The sequence below is a fragment of the Panulirus ornatus genome, chromosome 7 (genome assembly GCF_036320965.1).
Source record: "Panulirus ornatus isolate Po-2019 chromosome 7, ASM3632096v1, whole genome shotgun sequence".
NCBI classification, from domain to species: Eukaryota; Metazoa; Arthropoda; class Malacostraca; order Decapoda; family Palinuridae; genus Panulirus; species Panulirus ornatus.
The window spans coordinates 23,890,798-23,914,485 of record NC_092230.1 but is presented as its reverse complement, the minus strand read 5'-3'; the positions used below and the strand labels follow the sequence as shown (position 1 = coordinate 23,914,485).

At 42.1% G+C, this 23,688-nt stretch overlaps 1 protein-coding gene across 11 annotated transcripts in view; it reads right to left on the bottom strand.

Annotated features, from left to right (window-relative positions):
• Positions 1 to 23,688, bottom strand: part of Snrk (SNF related kinase) — an 852,818-nt gene that overhangs the window by 137,252 nt on the left and 691,878 nt on the right. For all 11 annotated transcript variants that reach the window (XM_071663342.1, XM_071663341.1, XM_071663344.1 and 8 more), the window contains 2 exons: positions 17,236 to 17,445; positions 9,861 to 9,995 (listed from right to left, as the gene is read on the bottom strand). In XM_071663342.1, coding sequence (XP_071519443.1) covers positions 9,861 to 9,995; positions 17,236 to 17,445 — 345 coding nt within the window. The remainder of the gene's footprint in view (positions 1 to 9,860; positions 9,996 to 17,235; positions 17,446 to 23,688) is intronic.

The following is a 23,688-nucleotide window of genomic DNA, read 5'->3' as shown; positions in this document are numbered from 1 at the left end:
AGCATCTAGGGTGAACCATGGGAAGTTTTATGGGCCAGGATATGGAAAGGGCAGTGTGGTTTCAGTGCATTACACATGAGAGAAAGAGACTAAGTGTGAATGAATGTGGCATTTTTGTCTTTTCCTAGCACTACCTCACACAGTATGTGTGTGTGTGTGTGTGTGTGTGCTATTTCATGTGTGGCGGGGTGGTGATGGGAATGGATGAAGGCAGCAAGTATGAATATGGAAATGTGTATATATGTATGTCTGTATGAATATGCATGTATATGTTGAAATGTATAGGTATGTATATGTGCATGTGTGGGCATTTATGTACATACATGTGTATGTGGGTGGGTTCGGCCATTCTTTTGTCTGCTTCCTTGTGCTACCTCGCTAACGCGGGAGACGATAATTAAGTATAAGAAATAATATCCCTGGGGATAGGTGAGAAAGAATACTTCCTATGCATTCCCCACGTGTCGTAGAAGGCGACTAAAGGGGATGGGAGCGGGGGCTGGAGACCCCATTTCCTTGTATTTCAACTTTCTAAAAGGGGAAACAGAAGGAGTCATGCAGGGAGTGCTCATCCTCCTTGAATGCTCAGATTGGGGTGTCTAATTGAGTGTGGATGTAACCAAGATGAAAAAAAAAGGAATGATAGGAAGTATTTTTGAGGAAAGGAACCTGGATGTTTTGGCTCGTGAGTGAAAAGAAGCTCAAGGGTATAGGGGAAGAGTGGTTTGGGAATGTCTTGGGAGTAAAGTCAGGGGTTAGTGAGAGGACAAGAGCAAAGAAAGTAGTAGCACTCTTCCTGAAGCAGGAGTTGCGGGAATATGTGAGAGAGTGTAAGAAAGAAAACTAGATTGATATGGGTAAAACTGAAAGTAAAAGGAGAGAGATCTGTGATTATTGGTGCCTATGAACCTGGCCGTGAGAAGAAAGATCATGAGAGGCTAGTGCTTTGGGAGCAACTGAGTCCGTGTGTTAGCAGCTTCGAGGCAAGAGACTGGGCTCTAGTGATGAGTGATTTGAATGCAAAGGTGAGTAATGTGGCAGTTGAGGGAGTAATTGGTGTACATGGGGTGTTCAGTGTTGTAAATGGAAATCGTGAAGAGCTTGTAGATTTGTGTGCTGAAAAAGGACTGGTGATTGGGAACACCTGGTAAAAAGAGAGATATACATATGTATACATATGTAAATAGGAGAGATGGACAGAGAGTGTTATTGAATTACGTGTTAATTGATAGGCGCATGAAAGAGAGACTTTTGGATGTTAATGTGCTGAGAAGGGCAACTGGAGGGATGTGTGATCATCATCTTGTAGAGGTTTTCAGAAAAGAAGAGAGAATGTTGGGGTGAAGAGAGTGGTGAGAGTAAGTGAGAGGAAGGAGACATGTGAGGAAGCACCAGGAGAGACTTAGTGCAGAATGGAAAAAGGTGAGAGCAAAGGACGTAAGGGGAGTGGGGGAGGAGTGGGATGTATTTAGGGAATCAATGATGGCTTGTGCAAAAGATGCTTGTGGCATGAGAAGCGTGGGAGGTGGGCAGATTAGAAAGGTTAGTGAGTGGTGGGATGAAGAAGTAAGATTATTAGTGAAAGAGAAGAAAGAGGCATTTGGACGAGTTTTGCAGGGAAATAGTGCAAATGACTGGGAGATGAATAAAAGAAAGGTGCAAGAGATGAAAAAAAGGGCAAATGAGAGTTGGGGTGAGAGAGTATCATTAAATTTCAGGGAGAATAAAAACATGTTTTGGAATGAGGTAAATAAAGCGCATAAGACAAGATGGGATAACAAGTAGTAGTGATGTGAGAAGGAGATGGAGTGAGTATTTTGAAGGTATGTTGAATGTGTTAGATGATAGAGTGGCAGATATAGGGTGTTTTGGTCAAGGTGGCGTGCGAAGTGAGAGGGTCAGGGAGAATGATTTGGTAAACAGAGAAGAGGTAGTGAAAGCTTCGCGGAAGATAAAAGCCGGCGGGTTTGGATGGTATTGCATGGAATTCATCAAAAAAGAGAGTGACTGTGTTGTTGACTGGTTTGTGAGGATATCCAATGTATGTATGGCTCATGGTGAAGTGCCTCACGATTGGCGGAATGCATGCATAGTGCCAATGTACAAAGGCAAAGGGGATAAAGGTGAGTGTCCAAAGTACAAAGGTACAAGTTTGTTGAGTATTCCAAGGAAATTTTATGGGAGGGTATTGATTGTGATGTGAGAGAGACTTTTGGATGTTAATGTGCTGAGAGGTGCAACTGGAGGGATGTCTGATCATTATCTTGTGGAGGCTAAGGTGAAGATTTGTATGGGTTTTCAGAAAAGAAGAGTGAATGTTGGGGTGAAGAGGGTGGTGAGAGTAAGTGAGCTTGAGAAGGAGACCTGTGTGAGGAAGTACCAGGAGAGACTGAGTACAGAATGGAAAAAGGTGAGAACAATGGAAGCAAGGGGAGTGGGGGAGGAATGGGATGTATTTAGGGAATCAGTGATGGATTGCACAAAAGATGCTTGTGGCATGAGAAGAGTGGGAGGTGGGTTGATTAGAAAGGGTAGTGAGTGGTGGGATGAAGAAGTAAGAGTATTAGTGAAAGAGAAGAGAGAGGCATTTGGACGATTTTTGCAGGGAAAAAATGCAATTGAGTGGGAGATGTATAGAAGAAAGAGACAGGTCAAGAGAAAGGTACAAGAGGTGAAAAAAAGGGCAAATGAGAGTTGGGGTGAGAGAGTATCATTAAATTTTAGGAATAAAAAGATGTTCTGGAAGGAGGTAAATAAAGTGCGTAAGACAAGGGAGCAAATGGGAACTTCAGTGAAGGGCGCAAATGGGGAGGTGATAACAAGTAGTGGTGATGTGAGAAGGAGATGGAGTGAGTATTTTGAAGGTTTGTTGAATGTGTTTGATGATAGAGTGGCAGATATAGGGTGTTTTGGTCGAGGTGGTGTGCAAAGTGAGAGGATTAGGGAAAATGATTTGGTAAACAGAGAAGAGGTAGTGAAAGCTTTGCGGAAGATGAAAGCCGGCAAGGCAGCAGGTTTGGATGGTATTGCAGTGGAATTTATTAAAAAAGGGGGTGACTGTATTGTTGACTGGTTGGTAAGGTTATTTAATGTATGTATGACTCATGGTGAGGTGCCTGAGGATTGGCGGAATGCGTGCATAGTGCCACTGTACAAAGGCAAAGGGGATAAGGGTGAGTGCTCAAATTACAGAGGTATAAGTTTGTTGAGTATTCCTGGTAAATTATATGGGAGGGTATTGATTGAGAGGGTGAAGGCATGTACAGAGCATAAGATTGGGGAAGAGCAGTGTGGTTTCAGAAGTGGTAGAGGATGTGTGGATCAGGTGTTTGCTTTGAAGAATGTATGTGAGAAATACTTAGAAAAGCAAATGGATTTGTATGTAGCATTTATGGATCTGGAGAAGGCATATGATAGAGTTGATAGAGATGCTCTGTGGAAGGTATTAAGAATATATGGGGTGGGAGGAAAGTTGTTAGAAGCAGTGAAAAGTTTTTATCGAGGATGTAAGGCATGTGTACGTGTAGGAAGAGAGGAAAGTGATTGGTTCTCAGTGAATGTAGGTTTGCGGCAGGGGTGTGTGATGTCTCCATGGTTGTTTAATTTGTTTATGGATGGGGTTGTAAGGGAGGTAAATGCAAGAGTTTTGGAAAGAGGGGCAAGTATGAAGTCTGTTGGGGATGAGAGAGCTTGGGAAGTGAGTCAGTTGTTGTTCGCTGATGATACAGCGCTGGTGGCTGATTCATGTGAGAAACTGCAGAAGCTGGTGACTGAGTTTGGTAAAGTGTGTGGAAGAAGAAAGTTAAGAGTAAATATGAATAAGAGCAAGGTTATTAGGTACAGTAGGGTTGAGGGTCAAGTCAATTGGGAGGTGAGTTTGAACGGAGAAAAACTGGAGGAAGTGAAGTGTTTTAGATATCTGGGAGTGGATCTGGCAGCGGATGGAACCATGGAAGCGGAAGTGGATCATAGGGTGGGGGAGGGGGCGAAAATTCTGGGGGCCTTGAAGAATGTGTGGAAGTCGAGAACATTATCTCGGAAAGCAAAAATGGGTAGGTTTGAAGGAATAGTGGTTCCAACAATGTTGTATGGTTGCGAGGCGTGGGCTATAGATAGAGTTGTGCGCAGGAGGATGGATGTGCTGGAAATGAGATGTTTGAGGACAATGTGTGGTGTGAGGTGGTTTGATCGAGTGAGTAACGTAAGGGTAAGAGAGATGTGTGGAAATAAAAAGAGCGTGGTTGAGAGAGCAGAAGAGGGTGTTTTGAAGTGGTTTGGGCACATGGAGAGGATGAGTGAGGAAAGATTGACCAAGAGGATATATGTGTCGGAGGTGGAGGGAGCAAGGAGAAGAGGGAGACCAAATTGGAGGTGGAAAGATGGAGTGAAAAAGATTTTGTGTGATCGGGGCCTGAACATGCAGGAGGGTGAAAGGAGGGCAAGGAATAGATTGAATTGGAGCGATGTGGTATACCGGGGTTGACGTGCTGTCAGTGGATTGAATCAAGGCATGTGAAGCGTCTGGGGTAAACCATGGAAAGCTGTGTAGGTATGTATATTTGCATGTGTGGACGTATGTATATACATGTGTATGGGGGGGGTTGGGCCATTTCTTTCGTCTGTTTCCTTGCGCTACCTCGCAAAAGCGGGAGACAGCGACAAAGTATAAAAAAAAAAAAAAAAAAATTGATTGTGAAGGTGAAGGCATGTAGAGCATCAGATTGGGGAAGAGCAGTTTGGTTTCAGAAGTGGTAGAGGATGTGTGGATCAGGTACTTGCTTTGAAGAATGTATGTGAGAAATATTTAGAAAAACAAATGGATTTGGATGTAAGAGTTTTGGAGAGCTGGGCAAGTATGCAGTCTATTGTAGATGAGAGGGCTTGGGAAGTGAGTCAGTTGTTGTTCGCTGATGATACAGTGCTGATGGCTGATTTGGGTGAGAAACTGCAGAAGCTGGTGACTGAGTTTGGTAAAGTGTGTAAAAGAAGAAAGCTGAGAGTAAATGTGAATAAGAGCAAGGTTATTAGGTACAGTAGGGTTGAGGGACAAGTCAATTGGGAGGTAAGTGTGAATGGAGAAAAGCTGGAGGAAGTGAAGTGTTTTAGGTATCTGGGAGTGGATTTGGCAACGGATGGAACCATGGAAGCGGAAGTGAGTCACAGGGTGGGGGAGGGGGCGAAAGTTCTGGGAGCGTTAAAAAACGTGTGGAAGGCGAGAACATTATCTTGGAAAGCAAAAATGGGTATGTATGAAGGAAGAGTGTTTCCAACAATGTTATATGGTTGTGAGGCGTGGGCTACAGAAAGGATTGTGCGGAGGAGGGTGGATGTGTTGGAAATGAGATGTTTGAGGACAATATGTGGTGTGAGGTGGTTTGATTGAGAAAGTGATGAAAGGGTAAGAGAGATGTGTGGTAATAAAAAGAGTGTAGTTGAGAGAGCAGAAGAAGGTGTACTGAAATGGTTTGGTCACATGGAGAATGAGTGAGGAAAGATTGAGACTGACAAAGAGGATATATGTGTCAAAGGTGGAGGGAACGAGAAGTGGGAGACCAAATTGGAGGTGGAAGGATGGAATGAAAAAGATTTTGAGCGATCAGGGCCTGAACATGCAGGAGGGTGAAAAGCATGCAAGAAACAGAGTGAATTGGAACGATGTGGTATACCGGGATCGATGTGCTGTCAGTGGATTGAACTAGGGCATGTGAAGCATCTGGGGTAAACCATGGAAAGTTTTGTGAAGCCTGGATGTGGAAAGGGAGATGTGGTTTCAGTGCATTATACATGACAACTAGAGACTGAGTGTGAACGAATGTGGCCTTTGTTGTCTTTTCCTAGCAATACCTCGAGTGTGTGCAGGGGGAGGGGGTTGTCATTTCATGTGTGGCAGGGTGGCGACAGGAATTAATAAAGGGAGCAAGTATGAATTTTGTACATGTGTATATATGTATGTATATTCCTGTGTATGTATATATATGTACACGTTAAAATGTACAGGTATGTATATGTGCATGTATGGACATGAATGTATATACATGTGTATGTGGGTGGGTTGGGCTATTTTTTTTGTCTGTTTCCTTGCGCTACCTCGCTAACGCAGGAGACAGAGACAAAGTAAAGTATGTTGAAATGTATATGTGTGTGTGGACGTTTATGTATATACATGTGTATGTGGGTGGGTTGGGCCATTCTTTTGTCTGTTTCCCAGTGCTAACTCACTAACGCGGGAGACAGCAACAACATATAATAAAAAAAATAATAATAATAATGCAATGTATATGTATGTGTGTGTGTGTGTGGGTGTTTATGGGGATAGGGGATAGGGGAGCAAGAATACTTCCCACGTATTCCCTGCGTGTCGTACAAGGCGACTAAAAGGGGAGGGAGCGGGGGGCTGGAAATCCTCCCTTCTCGTTTTTTTTTTAATTTTCCAAAGAAGGAACAGAGAATTGGGCCAGGTGAGGGTAGTCCCTCAAAGGCACAGTCCTCTGTTCTTAACGCTACCTCGCTAATGCGGGAAATGGCAAATAGTTTGAAAGAAAGAAAGAATGTAGGTGGGATGGGCCATTCCTCGTCTGTTTCCTTGTGGTACCTCACTAATGCGGGAGACAGCGGTTAAGTATGATACATAATAATAGAAATAACCTTGCCTGAGTGGAAGAAACATTTAGACCTAAAAAATATTACTATTAATGTCACTGTCAATGAATAAGTTTATTCTAGTGGTAAAGTCTTACCACCAGAATAAATTTATTCATTGACAGTGACATTAATAGTAATATTAATGAGGTGTCCCTGGACCCTGCCTGCAAGTGGTAACACTGTAGGGTTGGGGGAAATCATCCTTCATATGTCTGTATCCCCATCAGTGGATGGAAAGGAGTACAGCATTATCAATGACCCTGCAGCCTAAAATGGGCCTATCTTATCCTGCTCCCACAAGGGTACAACCTCAAATACTACAAGAGAGCTCTGCAAAAGGGGTTCACGGGTCACATAACTAACGACTGATGATGGCTTGAAAAAACATTTCACAGTGCAACAATGAACTTTTCTTGACAATAACTCATTAAGGCATTACATAAAATGACAAACCAGTAAGGAAAACAATACATTAGCACAACCAGATTTCAACTTGAGGCAATCATTCTTATCCTGTAACAAAAGACATTATGAAAGTAGGCAAGGATTTGATTATGAGGGGAAACTGTGGGGATAATTATGATAAAAAGAATAAAAGATCTCTACTAATTTTCCCTTGCAGATGATATCTCTTATCTTTTTTTTTTTCAAACTATTCGCCATTTCCCGAATCAGCAAGGTAGCGTTAAGAACAGAGGACTGGGCCTCTGAGGGAACATCCTCACCTGGCCCCCTTCTCTGTTCCTTTTTTTAGAAAAAAAAAAAAAAAAAAAAAAAAAAAAAAAAAAAAAGAGGGGAGGATTTCCAGCCCCCCGCTCCCTCCCCTTTTAGTCACCTTCTACGACACGCAGGGAATACGTGGGAAGTATTCTTTCTCTCCTATCCCCTACCATAATATAGATACATCATTGTTAATGCATTTGTTTTCATATAAATATGGAAGAAGTGAGTCATAGAGAGGGGGAGGGGGTGAAGGTTCTGGGAGCATGAAGGAATAGTAGTTCCAACAATATCATATGATTGTGAGGCATGGGCTATAAATGAAATTGTATGGAGGAGGGTGAATGTGTTGGAAATGAAAACTTTGAGGATAATATGTGGTGTGAGGTGGTTTGATCGAATAAGCAATAAAAGGGTAAGAGAGATGCATGGTAATAAAAAGAGTGGTTGAGAAAGCAGAAGAGGATTGGACATATGGAGACATATGGAGAGAATAAATGAGGAAAGGTTGTACATATGGAGAGAATAAATGAGGAAAGGTTGACAAAGAGGATATATGTATCAGAGGTGGAAAGAACAAGGAGAAGCAGGAGACAAAATTGGAGGTGGAAGGATGGAGTGAAAAAGACTTTGAGCAATATGGGCATGAACATGCAGGAGGGTGAAAGGCATGCATGAAATAGGGTGAATTGGAATAATGTGGTGTACTGGGGTCAAAGTGCTGCCAATGGACTCAAAAGGGTATGTTAAACATCCAGAGTAAACCATGGAAAGGTCTGTGGGGCCTAGGTGCAGATTAGGACCTGTGGCTTCTGTGCATTACACATGACAGCTTGAGAATGAGTGTTAGCAGATGTGGCCTATTTTTCATCCGTTTCCTGGAGCAACCTCGCAGATGCAAGGGGTGGCAATGCTGTTTCCTGTGGGGCGGGGTGGCACCAGGAATGGATGAGGACAAGCAAGTACGAATATGTATATGTGTATACATTTCTTTTTTTTTTTTTTTCATACTATTTGCCATTTCCCGCGTTAGCGAGGTAGCATTAAGAACAGAGAACTGGGCCTTAGAGAGAATATCCTCACCTGACCCCCTTCTCTGTTCCTTCTTTTGGAAAATTAAAAAAAACAAGAAAGGGGAGGATTTCCAGCCACCCGCTCCCTCCCCTTTTAGTCGCCTTCTACGACACGCAGGGAATACGTGGGAAGTATTCTTTCTCCCCTATCCCCAGGGATATGATATTTATATCCTATCAAGAGATTAAGAAGTGTGCAAGTAGAATGAGAGAAGCATGAATGTTTCAAGAAGGTGAGTTTGTGGCAAGGGTATGTGATATCACTATGGCTGTTTAATCTGTTGATAGATGGTGCGGAGAGGGTAGGTCTGCAGTCTGTTGTGAGTGAGTCAATTGCTGTTCACTGATGACACAGTTTGGTGGCAAACCTAGTTTCTAACCCTCTCTCTATTGAAAATTTTTCATCTTTCCTTTCTCCTTTGATGGTCCTGTAATTCCACCTCTTGGTATTACTATACCATCCACTTTATCTTGGAAAATCCACATTAAGGAAATAGTTAAGTCTACCTCTAAGAAACTGGAAGTCCTGTTTGTATGTTGAAATTTCTTTTCTTCCGAACAGTTGCTCCACTTATATAAATGACTGATCTATCCTTATACTGAGTACTGCTCTCACATCTGGGGTGGTTCTAGTTCTGCATCCGTACTTGACAAGAGTTGAGTTGTAAGCTGTCCAATTTGTAAACTTTCCCAGTCTAACTTCAAAACTTGACTTACCTGCCCTACACTGCAAATTTGGTTCACTTTCCCCTTCTATAGGTATTACTTTAGTTTTTGCTCCTGATAACTGGCTACTTGTGTGCACCAATCACTAGGTAGATCATGCAATTCTTAGCAAGCTGCTGCATCACATGATTACTGTGTGGCAATTGGCAACTAAAGCTTGGGCCATTTTGATTAATGTTTCTCTCCGTACACCTCAAAGCTTTGGAATTCTCTAGTCTCTCATGTCTTTCCCAACAACTATGAACTGGCACATTTTAAAAGACAGGGTTTTCATTTCCTACAAATTTTGTAAGTACTTTCCTTTGTCTCTTCTTTTCCTCTTCATTAATCTCTCTATATAATTAATTAAGGCCTGGCCTTGATGTGGACTTCTGTCTGTGACTGAAGCCTCTGACGTAGAAAAGAAAATAAATGATATAATATGTTTGAGTTTTGTGTTTGTATTTCTGATATAGAGACAGGAATACTGGGACTGAAGTGGAGTCCTGGTGATTTCTCATTTCACTATGTAAAACTACATTCACATTGTATGGCTTTTTCTCACAACACATCCTCTCTGCCAAGAAAGGAAAGGACATACTTCTACTTTTCCTATTTCTTAATTAAAGTTAACCCATCTGCAAGAATTACAGGCATTTTGCTGAAAGAGTAAAGTACACTGCATATTTGATATTCACCAAGAAAATTTATCATAATTACCTGACTGACATCACAGGACTAGTGACAGCATTCTTTGCTAAGTTAGCTTGTTGAAGACGGTGTGCACGAAGTTTGCGTTCCGCCAACAGGAAATATGTTGCTGTTATGTGATTGTACTCATTTCTGTCTAGTCCACTGGAAGAAAAAACATATAAATCTTAATAAAGAAGCTACATTCCCTTCACAATTTGAATGAAGACTGTTCAATCAAAAACTACAATTTCTTTTTACTTTTTAATACTAATACCTTGTCTCCTTCAAATTCATCTTATTTGACACAAATGTAAAATTTTTATCTAAAAATTCTAATCTACGCCAAGTTCTATAAAAGGTGATATCGACTGTGCAATGGTATGTTCAAACCTTTTTCACACTCAAACAAAATCATATGCAAGTATCACACAGGAATAAAATAGAACAAAACATAAAAAACACATATAGAACTAACCCAAGTTAAACAGGCTCAATTTAAATCAATTCAAACTTTCCACGTCCAGGGCCCACAAAACTTTCAATGTTTACCCCAAACGCTTCACATGCCCTGGTTCAATCCACTGATAGCATATCCACCCTGATATACCAAATCATTTCAATTCACTCTATTCCTTGGATGCTTTTCACCCTCCTGTATGTTCAGGCCCCAATCGCTCATAATCTTCTTCACTCCATCCTTCCACCTCCAATTTGGTCTCTCACTTCTCGACCCCTCTACCTCTGACATATATATCCTCTTTGTCAATCTTTCCTCACTCATTCTCTCTATGTGACCAAACCATATTTTGGAAGGAGGTAAATAAAGTGCGTAACACAAGGGAACAAATGGGAACATCAGTGAAGGGGGATAATGGGGAGGTGATAAAAAGTAGTGGTGATGTGAGGAGATGGAGTGAGTATTTTGAAGGTTTGTTGAATATGTTTGATAATAGAGTGGCAGATATAAGGTGTTTAGGTCGAGGTGGTATAAACAGAGAAGAGGTAGTAAAAGCTTTGCGGGAGATGAAGATGGTATTGCAGTGGAATTTATTAAAAAAGGGGGTGACTGTATTGTTGACTGGTTGGTAAGGTTATTTAATGTATGTATGACTCATGGTGAGGTGCCTGAGGACTGGCAAAATGCTTGCATAGTGCCATTGTACAAAAGAAAAGGAGATAAGAGTGAGTGCTCAAATTACAGAGGTATAAGTTTGTTGAGTATTCCTGGGAAATTATATGGGAGGGTATTGATTGAGGGGGTGAAGGCATGTACAGAGCATCAGATTGGGGACGAGTAGTGTGGTTTCAGAAGTGGTAGAGGATGTGTGGATCAGGTGTTTGCTTTGAAGAATGTATGTGAGAAATACTTAGAAAAGAAAATGGATTTGTATGCAGCATCTATGGATCTGGAGAAGGCATATGATAGAGTTGATAGAGATGCTCTGTGGAAGATATTAAGAATATATGGTGTGGGTGGCAAGTTGTTAGAAGCAGTGAAAAGTTTTTATTGAGGATGTAAGGCATGTGTATGTGTAGGAAGAGAGGAAAGTGATTGGTTCTCAGTGAATGTTGGTTTGCAGCAGGGGGGCATGATGTCTCCATGGATGTTTAATTTGTTTATGGATGGGGTTATTAGGGAGGTAAATGCAAGAGTCTTGGAAAGAGGGGGAAGTATGCAGTCTGTTGTGGATGAGAGAGCTTGGGAAGTGAGTCAGTTGTTGTTCGCTGATGATACAGCACTGGTGGCTGATTCAGGTAAAAAACGGCAGAAACTGGTGACTAAGTTTGGTAAAGTGTGTGAAAGAAGAGAACTGAGAGTAAATGTGAATAAGAGCAAGGTTATTAGGTACAGTAGGGTTGAGGGACAAGTCAACTGAGAGTAAGTTTGAATGGAGAAAAACTGGAGGAAATGAGTTGTTTTAGATATCTGGGAGTGGATTTGGCAGTGGATGGAACCAAGGAAGTGGAAGTGAGTCATAGGGTGGGGGAGGGGGCAAAAGTTCTGGGAGTGTTGAGGAATGTGTGCAAGTCGAGAATGTTATCTTGGAAAGCAAAAATAGGTATGTTTGAAGGAATAGTGGTTCTAACAATATTATATGATTGCGAGGCATGGGCTATAGATAGAGTTGTGCAGAGGAGGGTGGATGTACTAGAAATGAGATGTTTGAGGACAATATGTGGTGTGAGGTGGTTTCATCGAGTAAGAAATGAAAGGGTAAGAGAGATGTGTGGTAATAAAAATAGTGTAGTTGAGAGAGCAGAAAAGGGTGTTTTGAAATGGTTTGGTCACATGAAGAGAATGAGTAAGGAGAGATTGACAAAGAGGATATATGTGTCGGAGCTGGAGGGAACGAGGAGAAGTGGGAGACCAAATTGGAGGTGGAAAGATGGAGTGAAAAAGACTTTGAGTGATTGGGGCCTGAACATGCAGGAGGGTTAAAAGGCGTGTAAGGAATAGAGTGAATTGGAACGATGTGGTATACCTGGGTCGATGTGCTGTCAATGGATTGAACCAGGGCATGTGAAGCGTCTGGGGTAAACCATGGAAAGTTTTGTGGGGCCTGGATGTGGAAAGGGAGCTGTGGTTTCGGTGCAACAAAGACAACAAAGGCCACTTTCGTTCACATTCAATCTCTAGCTGTCATGTAATTATGCACTGGAACCACAGCTCCCTTTCCACATCCAGGCCCCATACAACTTTCCATGGTTTACTCCAGACGCTTCACATGTCCTGCTTCAATCCATTGACAGAACGTCGACCCTGGTATACCACATCGTTCCATTTCACTCAATTCCTTGCACGCCTTTCACCCTCCTGCAGGTTCAGGCCCCGATCACTCAAAATCTTTTTCACAACATCTTTCCACCTCCAATTTGGTCTACCACTTCTCCTCGTTCCCTCCACCTCTGACACATATATCCTCTTGGTCAATCTTTCCTCACTCATTCTCTCCATGTGACCAAACCATTTCAAAACACACTCTTCTGCTCTCTCAACCACACTCTTTTTATTACCACACATCTCACTTATCCTATTATTACGTACTCGATCAAACCACCTCACACCACATATTGTCCTCAAACATCTCATTTCCAGCACATCCACCCTCCTCCAAACAAATCTATCCATAGCCGATGCCTCGCAACCATATAACATGTTAGAACCACTACTCCTTCAAACATACCCATTTTCGCTTTCCAAGATAATGTTCTCGACTTTCACACATTCTTCAACGCTCCCAGAACTTTCGCCCCCTCCCCCACCCTATGATTCACTTCTGCTTCCATGGTTCCATCTGGTGCCAAATCCACTCCCAGATATCTAAAACACTTCACTTCCTCCTATATATATATATAATATATATATATGTATATTCTTTATATATATATATATATATATATATATATATATATATATATATATATATATATATATTTATTTATTTATACATAGTTTTTATCGAGGATATAAGGCATGTGTGCGTGTAGGAAGAGAGGAAAGTGATTGGTTCTCAGTGAATGTAGGTTTGCGGCAGGGGTGTGTGATGTCTCCATGGTCGTTTAATTTGTTTATGGATGGGGTTGTTAGGGAGGTAAATGCAAGAGTTTTGGAAAGAGGGGCAAGTTTGAAGTCTGTTGTGGATGAGAGAGCTTGGGAAGTGAGTCAGTCGTTGTTCGCTGATGATACAGCGCTGGTGGCTGATTCATGTGAGAAACTGCAGAAGCTGGTGACTGAGTTTGGTAAAGTGTGTGAAAGAAGAAAGTTAAGAGTAAATGTGAATAAGAGCAAGGTTATTAGGTACAGTAGGGTTGAGGGTCAAGTCAATTGGGAGGTAAGTTTGAATGGAGAAAAACTGGAGGAAGTAAAGTGTTTTAGATATCTGGGAGTGGATCTGGCAGCGGATGAAACCATGGAAGCGGAAGTGAATCATAGGGTGGGGGAGGGGGCGAAAATCCTGGGAGCCTTGAAGAATGTGTGGAAGTCGAGAACATTATCTCGGAAAGCAAAAATGGGTATGGTTGAAGGAATAGTGGTTCCAACAATGTTGTATGGTTGCGAGGCGTGGGCTATGGATAGAGTTGTGCGCAGGAGGGTGGATGTGCTGGAAATGAGGTGTTTGAGGACAATGTGTGGTGGGAGGTGGTTTGATCGAGTAAGTAATGTAAGGGTAAGAGAGATGTGTGGAAATAAAAAGAGTGTGTTTGAGAGAGCAGAAGAGGGTGTTTTGAAATGGTTTGGGCACATGGAGAGAATGAGTGAGGAAAGATTGACCAAGAGGATATATGTGTCGGAGGTGGAGGGAACGAGGAGAAGTGGGAGACCAAATTGGAGGTGGAAAGATGGAGTGTGTTAGTGGTTTTGATGCACAAGACCGGGTTATAGTGATGGGTGATTTGAATGCAAAGGTGAGTAATGTGGCAGTTGAGGGATTAATTGGTATACATGGAGTGTTCAGTGTTGTAAATGGAAATGGTGAAGAGCTTGTAGATTTATGTGCTGAAAAAGGACTGGTGATTGGGAATACCTGGTTTAAAAAGCGAGATACACATAAGTATACGTATGTAAGTAGGAGAGATGGCCAGAGTGCGCTATTGGATTATGTGTTAATTGATAGACGCACGAAAGAGAGACTTTTGGATGTTAATGTGCTGAGAGGTGCAACTGGAGGGATGTCCGATCATTATCTTGTGGAAGCGAAGGTGAAGATTTGTGGGGGTTTTCAGAAAAGAAGAGAGAATGTTGGGGTGAAGAGAGTGGTGAGAGTAAGTGAGCTTGGGAAGGAGACTTGTTTGAGGAAGTACCAGGAGAGACTGAGTACAGAATGGAAAAAGGTGAGAACAAAGGAGGTAAGGGGAGTGGGGGAGGAATGGGATGTATTTAGGGAAGCAGTGATGGCTTGCGCAAAAGATGCTTGTGGCATGAGAAGTGTGGGAGGTGGGTTGATTAGAAAAGGTAGTAAGCGGTGGGATGAAGAAGTAAGATTATTAGTGAAAGAGAAGAGAGAGGCATTTGAACGATTTTTACAGGGAAAAAATGCAAATGAGTGGGAGAGGTATAAAAGAAAGAGGCAGGAGGTCAAGAGAAAGGTGCAAGAGGTGAAAAAGAGGGCAAATGAGAGTTGGGGTGAGAGAGTATCATTAAATTTCAGGGAGAATAAAAAGATGTTTTGGAAGGAGGTAAATAAAGTGCGTAAGACAAGGGAGCAAATGGGAACTTCAGTGAAGGGCGCTAATGGGGAGGTGATAACAAGTAGTGGTGATGTGAGAAGGAGATGGAGGGAGTATTTTGAAGGTTTATTGAATGTGTTTGATGATAGAGTGGCAGATATAGGGTGTCTTGGTCGAGGTGGTGTGCAAAGTGAGAGGGTTAGGGAAAATGATTTGGTAAATAGAGAAGGGGTAGTAAAAGCTTTACGGAAGATGAAAGCCGGCAAAGTAGCAGGTTTGGATGGTATTGCAGTGGAATTTATTAAAAAAGGGGGTGACTGTATTGTTGACTGGTTGGTAAGGTTATTTAATGTATGTATGATTCATGGTGAGTTGCCTGAGGATTGGCGGAATGCTTGCATAGTGCCATTGTACAAAGGCATTGTACAAGAGTGAGTGCTCAAATTGCAGAGGTATAAGTTTGTTGAGTATTCCTGGTAAATTATATGGGAGGGTATTGATTGAGAGGGTGAAGGCATGTACAGAGCATCAGATTGGGGAAGAGCAGTGTGGTTTCAGAAGTGGCAGAGGATGTGTGGATCAGGTGTTTGCTTTGAAGAATGTATGCGAGAAATACTTAGAAAAACAAATGGATTTGTATGTAGCATCTATGGATCTGGAGAAGGAATATGATAGAGTTGATAGAGATGCTCTGTGGAAGGTATTAAGAATATATGGTGTGGGAGGCAAGTTGTTAGAAGCAGTGAAAAGTTTTTATCGAGGATGTAAGGCATGTGTACGTGTAGGAAGAGAGGAAAGTGATTGGTTCTCAGTGAACGTAGGTTTGCGGCAGGAGTGTGTGATGTCTCCATGGTTGTTTAATTTGTTTATGGATGGGGTTGTTAGGGAGGTGAATGCAAGAGTTTTGGAAAGAGGGGCAAGTATGAAGTCTGTTGTGGATGAGAGAGCTTGGGAAGTGAGTCAGTTGTTGTTTGCTGATGATACAGCGCTGGTGGCTGATTCGTGTGAGAAACTGCAGAAGCTGGTGACTGAGTTTGGTAAAGTGTGTGAAAGAAGAAAGCTGAGAGTAAATGTAAATTAGAGTAAGGTTATTAGGTACAGAAGGGTTGAGGGACAAGGCAATTGGGAGGTAAGTTTGAATGGAGAAAAACTGGAGGAAGTGAAGTGTTTTAGATATCTGGGAGTGGATTTGGCACCAGATGGAACCATGGAAGCGCAAGTGAATCATAGGGTGGGGGAGGGGGCGAAAGTTCTAGGAGCGTTGAAGAATGTGTGGAAGTCGAGAACATTATCTCGGAAAGCAAAAATGGGTATGTTTGAAGGAATAGAGTTTCCAACAATGTTATATGGTGCGAGGTGTGGGCTATAGATAGAGTTGTGCGGAGGAGGGTGGATCTGCTGGAAATGACAAGTTTGAGGACAATATGTGGTGTGAAGTGGTTTGATCAAGTAAGTAATAATAGGGTAAGCGAGATGTGTGGCAATAAAAAGAGAATGGTTGAGAGAGCATAAGAGGGTGTTTTGAAATGGTTTGATCACATGGAGAGGATGAGTGAGGAAAGATTGACCAAGAGGATATATGTGTCAGAGGTGGAGGGAACGAGGAGAAGTAGGAGACCAAATTGGAGGTGGAAAGATGGAGTGAAAAAGATTTTGAGTGATCAGGGCCTGAACATGAAGGAGGGTGAAAGGCGTGCAAGGAATAGAGTGAATTGGAATGATGTGGTATACCGGGGTTGACGTGCTGTCAATGAATGGATTGAACCAGGGCATGTGAAGCGTCTGGTGTAAAACATGGAAAGTTCTGTGGGGTCTGGATGTGGAAAGGGAGCTGTGGTTTCAGTGCATTATTACATAACAGCTAGAGGCTGAGTGTGAACAAATGTGGCCTTTGTTGTCTTTTCCTAGGGCTACCTCGCGCACATGAGGAGGGAGGGAGTTGTTATTTCATGTGTGGCGGGGTGGCGATGGGAATGTATGAAGGGAGACAGTGTGAATTATGTGCATATGTGTATATGTATATGTCTGTGTGTGTATATATAGGTATACGTTGAGATGTATAGGTATGTATATTTGCGTGTGTGGACGTGTATGTACATATATGTGTATGTGGGTGGGTTGGGCCATTCTTTCGTCTGTTTCCTTGTGCTACCTCGCTAATGCGGGAGACAGCAACAAAGCAAAATAAATAATAAATAAATAAACATTAGTGTAAATCATAACAACCACATACTCAAGGATTTCCTCCATTGATGCAATGTTTCCAGACACCATTTTGTGTATAATGTGGGCGTGGTCCTCTTCTGTGAGGTGCTGCCGTGACACCAAGGGAAGAACCTCTGCCATGTCCACTGTCCAGCCATCTTGCAGCCATGGGTCTTGAGCTATATCTTCCAGAGTAGAACGCTTTCCAGGGTCTCGGATTAACATACGAGCTATCAGTCTGAGGATGAAAATGTAAATGAATATATACGAGTCAGAGAAAATGGTGACCCTTTATGGACCACAGAATACAGTAATGCTGCATGATCCAATAGTACATACTGGACTATTCAAAATTACCACACAGTGTCAAAGTTAGTTATGTAACTGACGACCCCTTTTATGGGGTTCCTGGAGTTTTGAGGCTGCACTTACATGTGTTCAGGATAAAGTGGAATTCTTTCAGATAGGAAGGTTCTCCATCCTTTTTTACAGTGACGTACATGGCACACGCAAAACATTCCCCAGTCAAAAGCTATCTCAGAAAAAGAAAAAGTAATTAATCAGTGCTCCAAAGGTGTTTGCAGACCTTACTTTCAAAGGTAGACAGGTTATATGAAGAAGGAAAGATGACAGAAGGACATTCACAGCTTATCTCTTCAAATGAAGAAAGAAATACCAGAACAGTCAATCTTTAATTAGTCAATCTCCACACAGAAACTGTGAGAAACAATAGCCAGACACATACATTGGGCCCAAGCCTTCAGGCAAACACATGGAAACAGCTCACAAGAACAATATCTAAAATAATAACAGTAGAACAGAAAGAAAGCAGCTGCACTGTGGTGTACATAAAAGATTGCCTGAAGAGAGGTAATGTCATGAGATTTATAAGCCAGGGCTTTCACTCTGCTTAATAGGGATATGGATGAAGAACCATCCCAATGTAAGAACAATACTTCATACTAAGGTGAATAAAACCTTTCTTCATACTAAGATGAATAAAACCTTTCTAAGTACGAGAAAGCTACTCTCAAGAAAAGTAATCATGGCACCTATGTAACATCCCATTTTCAAAAGCAGATTATGTGAGGTTTCCATGACAGAGTAGAGGATATGGTTTTATTTAACATATTTATGTTACTACAAGGTTGAACTGTGGTGTTTTGAAACTGAGGGGGAACAAATTACTCATAGACAGAGATATAGGGAAAAATTCCATTTTAGCACTATCAAATTCTACTCGTATACTGCTTCCCCATTCCGTATGCTACACAGGTCCAAAGTGAGAGAGGAAATATGTTCAGTATGAGAAAGAGAACAATCCTTAGAAGGAGAGTGAGTTGATGGGCATGAGGTGGATATCTCCATGAAAGTGAATAGGGTTAGAAGAGAGATCATTCACTAAGAGAAGATAGAGAGTAGGCAATGAGAGAACCCTGAGGAACACCAATGTTGAGAGGATAGGAGAGGGAAGTCACTCCATCATCAACTACAGCAGTGGAATGGCCAGAGGAACCATGCATTAGAGAACAGATAGAAGCAGACAAATAACTGGAAATGAGTTTAAAAAGAAGACATGCCATACCCTGTCAACTGCTTTAGAGATGTCATGAATCCCTGTGACTAAACAACCAGTGTTAAGTCACAAAGGAGAGATTACTTAGCACCAGGAAAGCTGCACTGGTGATCAGAATGGGATTCTTTCAGATGGTGAAAGTGAGAAATAAGGACAATTTCAAAGACTTTGAAGACAGCAAAAGTGACAATGTGGCAGTAGTTGGGCTGCACCAGTGCATACTTCTAAAAAGAAGGAAAACTCAGAACTTTCAGACCCATGTGAGATAGGTGATCAAATACTGGAGCTAGCTCAAAGACACACTCCTTAGGAATCATGGAAGTATGTTACCTGGGCCACATGCTTTATGCACCTAAAAATGGGAGAGTACCTGGAAGACCCTGCACGAATAAAGGAAATGGCATTGGTTCAGAAAAAGACATGGGGTAAAGTATTTATCTATTTTGCTTTGTCGCTGTCTCCCGCGTTTGCGAGGTAGCGCAAGGAAACAGACGAAAGAAATGGCCCAACCCACCCACATAAACATGTATATACATACACATCCACACACGCAAATATACATACCCATACATCTCAATGTACACATATATATACACACAGACACATACATATATACACATGCATACATATATACACATGCCTTTATTCATTCCCATCGCCAACTCGCCACACATGGAATAACATCCCCCTCCCCCATCATGTGTGTGAGGTAGCCCTAGGAAAAGACAACAAAGGCCCCATTTGTTCACACTCAGTCTCTAGCTGTCATGCAATAATGCCCGAAACCACAGCTCCCTTTCTACATCCAGGCCCCACAGAACTTTCCATGGTTTACCCCAGATGCTTCACATGCCCTGATTCAATCCATTGACAGCACGTCGACCCCGGTATACCACATTGATCCAATTCACTCTATTCCTTGCACGCTTTTCATCCTCCTGCATGTTCAGGCCCCGATCACTCAAAATCTTTTTCACTCCATCTTTCCACCTCCAATTTGGTCTTCCACTTCTCCTCGTTCCCTCCACCTCTGACACATATATCCTCTTGGTAAATCTTTCCTCACTCATTCTCTCCATGTGACCAAACCATTTCAAAACACCCTCTTCTGCTCTCTCAACCACACTCTTTTTTATTTCCACACATCTCTCTTACCCTTATATTACTTACTCGATCAAACACCTCACACCACATATTGTCCTCAAACATCTCATTTCCAGCACATCCATCCTCCTGCACACAACTATTCCTCCAAACATAGCCATTTTTGCTTTCCGAGATAATGTTCTCGACTTCCACACATTCTTCAAGGCTCCCAGGATTTTCGCCCCCTACCCCATGCTATGATTCACTTCCGCTTCCATGGTTCCATCTGCTGCCAGATCCACTCACAGATATCTAAAACACTTTACTTCCTCCAGTTTTTCTCCATTCAAACTTACCTCCCAATTGACTTGACCCTCAACTCTACTGTACCTAATAACCTTGCTCTTATTCACATTTACTCTTAACTTTCTTCTTTCACACACTTTACCAAACTCAGTCACCAGCTTCTGCAGTTTCTCACCCGAATCAGCCATCAGCGCTGTATCATCAACGAACAACAACTGACTCACTTCCCAAGCTCTCTCATCCCCAACAGACTTCATACTTGCCCCTCTTTCCAAAACTCTTGCATTCACCTCCCTAACAACCCCATCCATAAACAAATTAAACAACCATGGAGACATCACACACCCCTGCCGCAAACCTACATTCACTGAGAACCAATCACTTTCCTCTCTTCCTACACATACACATGCCTTACATCCTCAATAAAAACTTTTCACTGCTTCTAACAACTTGCCTCCCACGCCATATATTCTTAGTACCTTCCAAAGAGCATCTCTATCAACTCTATCATATGCCTTCTCCAGATCCATAAATGCTATATACAAATCCATTTGCTTTTCTAAGTATTTCTCACATACATTCTTCAAAGCAAACACCTGATCCACACATCCTCTACCACTTCTGAAACCACACTGCTTTTCCCCAATCTAATGCTATGTACATGCCTTCACCCTCTCAATCAATACCCTCCCATATAATTTACCAGGAATACTCAACAAACTTATACCTCTGTAATTTGAGCACTCCCTCTTATCCCCTTTGCCTTTGTACAATGGCACTATGCACACATTCCGCCAATCCTCAGGCACCTCACCATGAATCATACATACATTAAATAACCTTACCAACCAGTCAACAATACAGTCACCCCCTTTTTTAATAAATTCCACTGCAATACAATCCAAACCTGCTGCCTTGCCGGCTTTCATCTTCCGCAAAGCTTTTACTACCTCTTCTCTGTTTAACAAATCATTTTCCCTAACCCTCTCACTTTGCACACCACCTCGACCAAAACACCCTATATCTGCCACTCTAATCTTACTTCTTCATCCCACCACTCACTACCCTTTCTAATGAACCCACCTCCCACTCTTCTCATGCCACAAGCATCTTTTGCGCAAACCATCACTGATTCCCTAAATACATCCCATTCCTCCCCCACTCCCCTTACCTCCTTTACTCTCACCTTTTTCCATTCTGTACTCAGTCTCTCCTGGTACTTCCTCACACAAGTCTCCTTCCCAAGCTCACTTACTCTCACCACCCTCTTCACCCCAACATTCTCTCTTCTTTTCTGAAAACCCATACAAATCTTCACCTTCGCCTCCACAAGATAATGATCAGACATCCCTCTAGTTGCACCTCTCAGCACATTAACATCCAAAAGTCTCTCTTTCGCACGCCTGTCAATTAACACATAATCCAATAACGCTCTCTGGCCATCTCTCCTACTTATATACGTATACTTATGTATATCTCACTTTTTAAACCAGGTGTTCCCAATCACCAGTCCTTTTTCAGCACATAAATCTATAAGCTCTTCACCATTTCCATTTACAACACTGAACACCCCATGTATACCAATTATTCCCTCAACTGCCACATTACTCACCTTTGCATTCAAATGACCCATCACTATAACCCGGTCTTGTGCATCAAAACCACTAACACACTCATTCAGCTGCTCCCAAAACACTTGCCTCTCATGATCTTTCTTCTCATGCCCAGGTGCATATGCACCAATAATCACCCTCTCTCTCCATCAACTTTCAGTTTTACCCATATTAATCTAGAATTTACTTTCTTACATTCTGTCACATACTCCCACAACTCCTGTTTCAGGAGTAATGTCACTCCTTCCCTTGTTTTTGTCCTCTCACTAACCCCTGACTTTACTCCCAAGACATTCCCAAACCACTCTTCCCCTTTACCCTTAAGCTTCGTTTCACTCAGAGCCAAAACATCCAGGTTCCTTTCCTCAAACATACTACCTATCTCTCCTTTTTTCACATCTTGGTTACATCCACACACATTTAGGCACCCCACTCTGAGCCTTCGAGGAGGATGAGGACTCCCCGCGTGACTCCTTCTTCTGTTTCCTATTTTAGAAAGTTAAAATACAAGGAGGGGAGGATTTTTGGCCCCCGCTCCCGTCCCCTCTAGTCGCCCTCTACAACACGAGGGGTAAAGATTAGAAGAATAATCCAAAGTTGAATCACATGAAAATAATGGGGAAGGGTTGAGTCTTTTGGGCCCCCATTTAATTTCAGAATAGTGGAGATCCCCAACCCCCACCCCTCTAACATGTATCCACATTTCCAGAATGATCAGAACCAACTATGACCCAGTGATCCAATGTGTATTTGTTCCTTTTATATTTCCACATTTCTTGATCAACACCTAAAATGACACAAAGATATAGCATGAAATGAGGCAGGTCCCCCCCCCCGTTTACCTGTTACTTGTACACTACCACACTTCCTTGATCAATCACTAACGAACTTGACAAAGTGATACAGGATCACATATGGACAATCATAGGGGTTGAATCTTCCATCTAATGTATATCAGCTCCTTATACATTACCACATATCTAGATCAGTCTTCACCTCACCTAACACAAAGATATCTGTTCCCTATATGTTTCCATTCGTCTTGAACATTCAGCAATTAACCTGACAAAGTGATACAGGATGATATAAGAATGGTCATGGGGGGATAGGGAACCTACCCAGCTAATGTGTATCTATTCCTTATATGTTTCAACATTTCCTGATCAATTGCAAGGACATGGGGATTACGTCATGAGGATGGTCATGGGGTTTGGGGGTTATATTTCACCTGTCCACTGGACAGCATTCCACCTACTTATCAATAAAAGCATAACTTTACTAGCTGCAAAGGCACAACTCATGGTCAAGTAAGGTACAGTTTATCATTGCCACCAAAGGCATCTCAGTGTCACCCTCTTTTATCCAAATTAAACCCACATATTCAAAGGTACCAGAAAACACTCATTAAAAGACAGTAGGTCAATAACACCAAGGGTAGAAACTTATTGTCAGCAGGGGTATACCTGCACAGTCTCCCTGACCTAACACATGAGTTATTAAAGCTGCTGGAGCTAAGGATAGGTCACTACAGCTACCCACACACCACCCACATGAGGCACTCTCCTGCTTCCCTTGTCCTACTTCCCATAAGTCTATTCCTTTTACATAGCTCTATGAACAATGTTCCTTCTCTTTCAGTACTCTTTATGCTTTTGTATAATCATTCTTCAGCAGTGAAGTAGTAGCCACCTGGATACTTACTGCCTTTGTTTATATAAACTATTGAGTTCACATCAGGAGTCGATTCTCAAGCTGCTTCCAATTGTCAAATCATACTTCTGTCTCTCTTCTTCTCTTGCATAATTCTTCCCTCTTTACCTCTCTTTTCCACACTCTTGAATTATCATTAAGTCTTACATGAACCTCTCATTCTATCTTTTCAAAGTTCTTCTTCCTTACT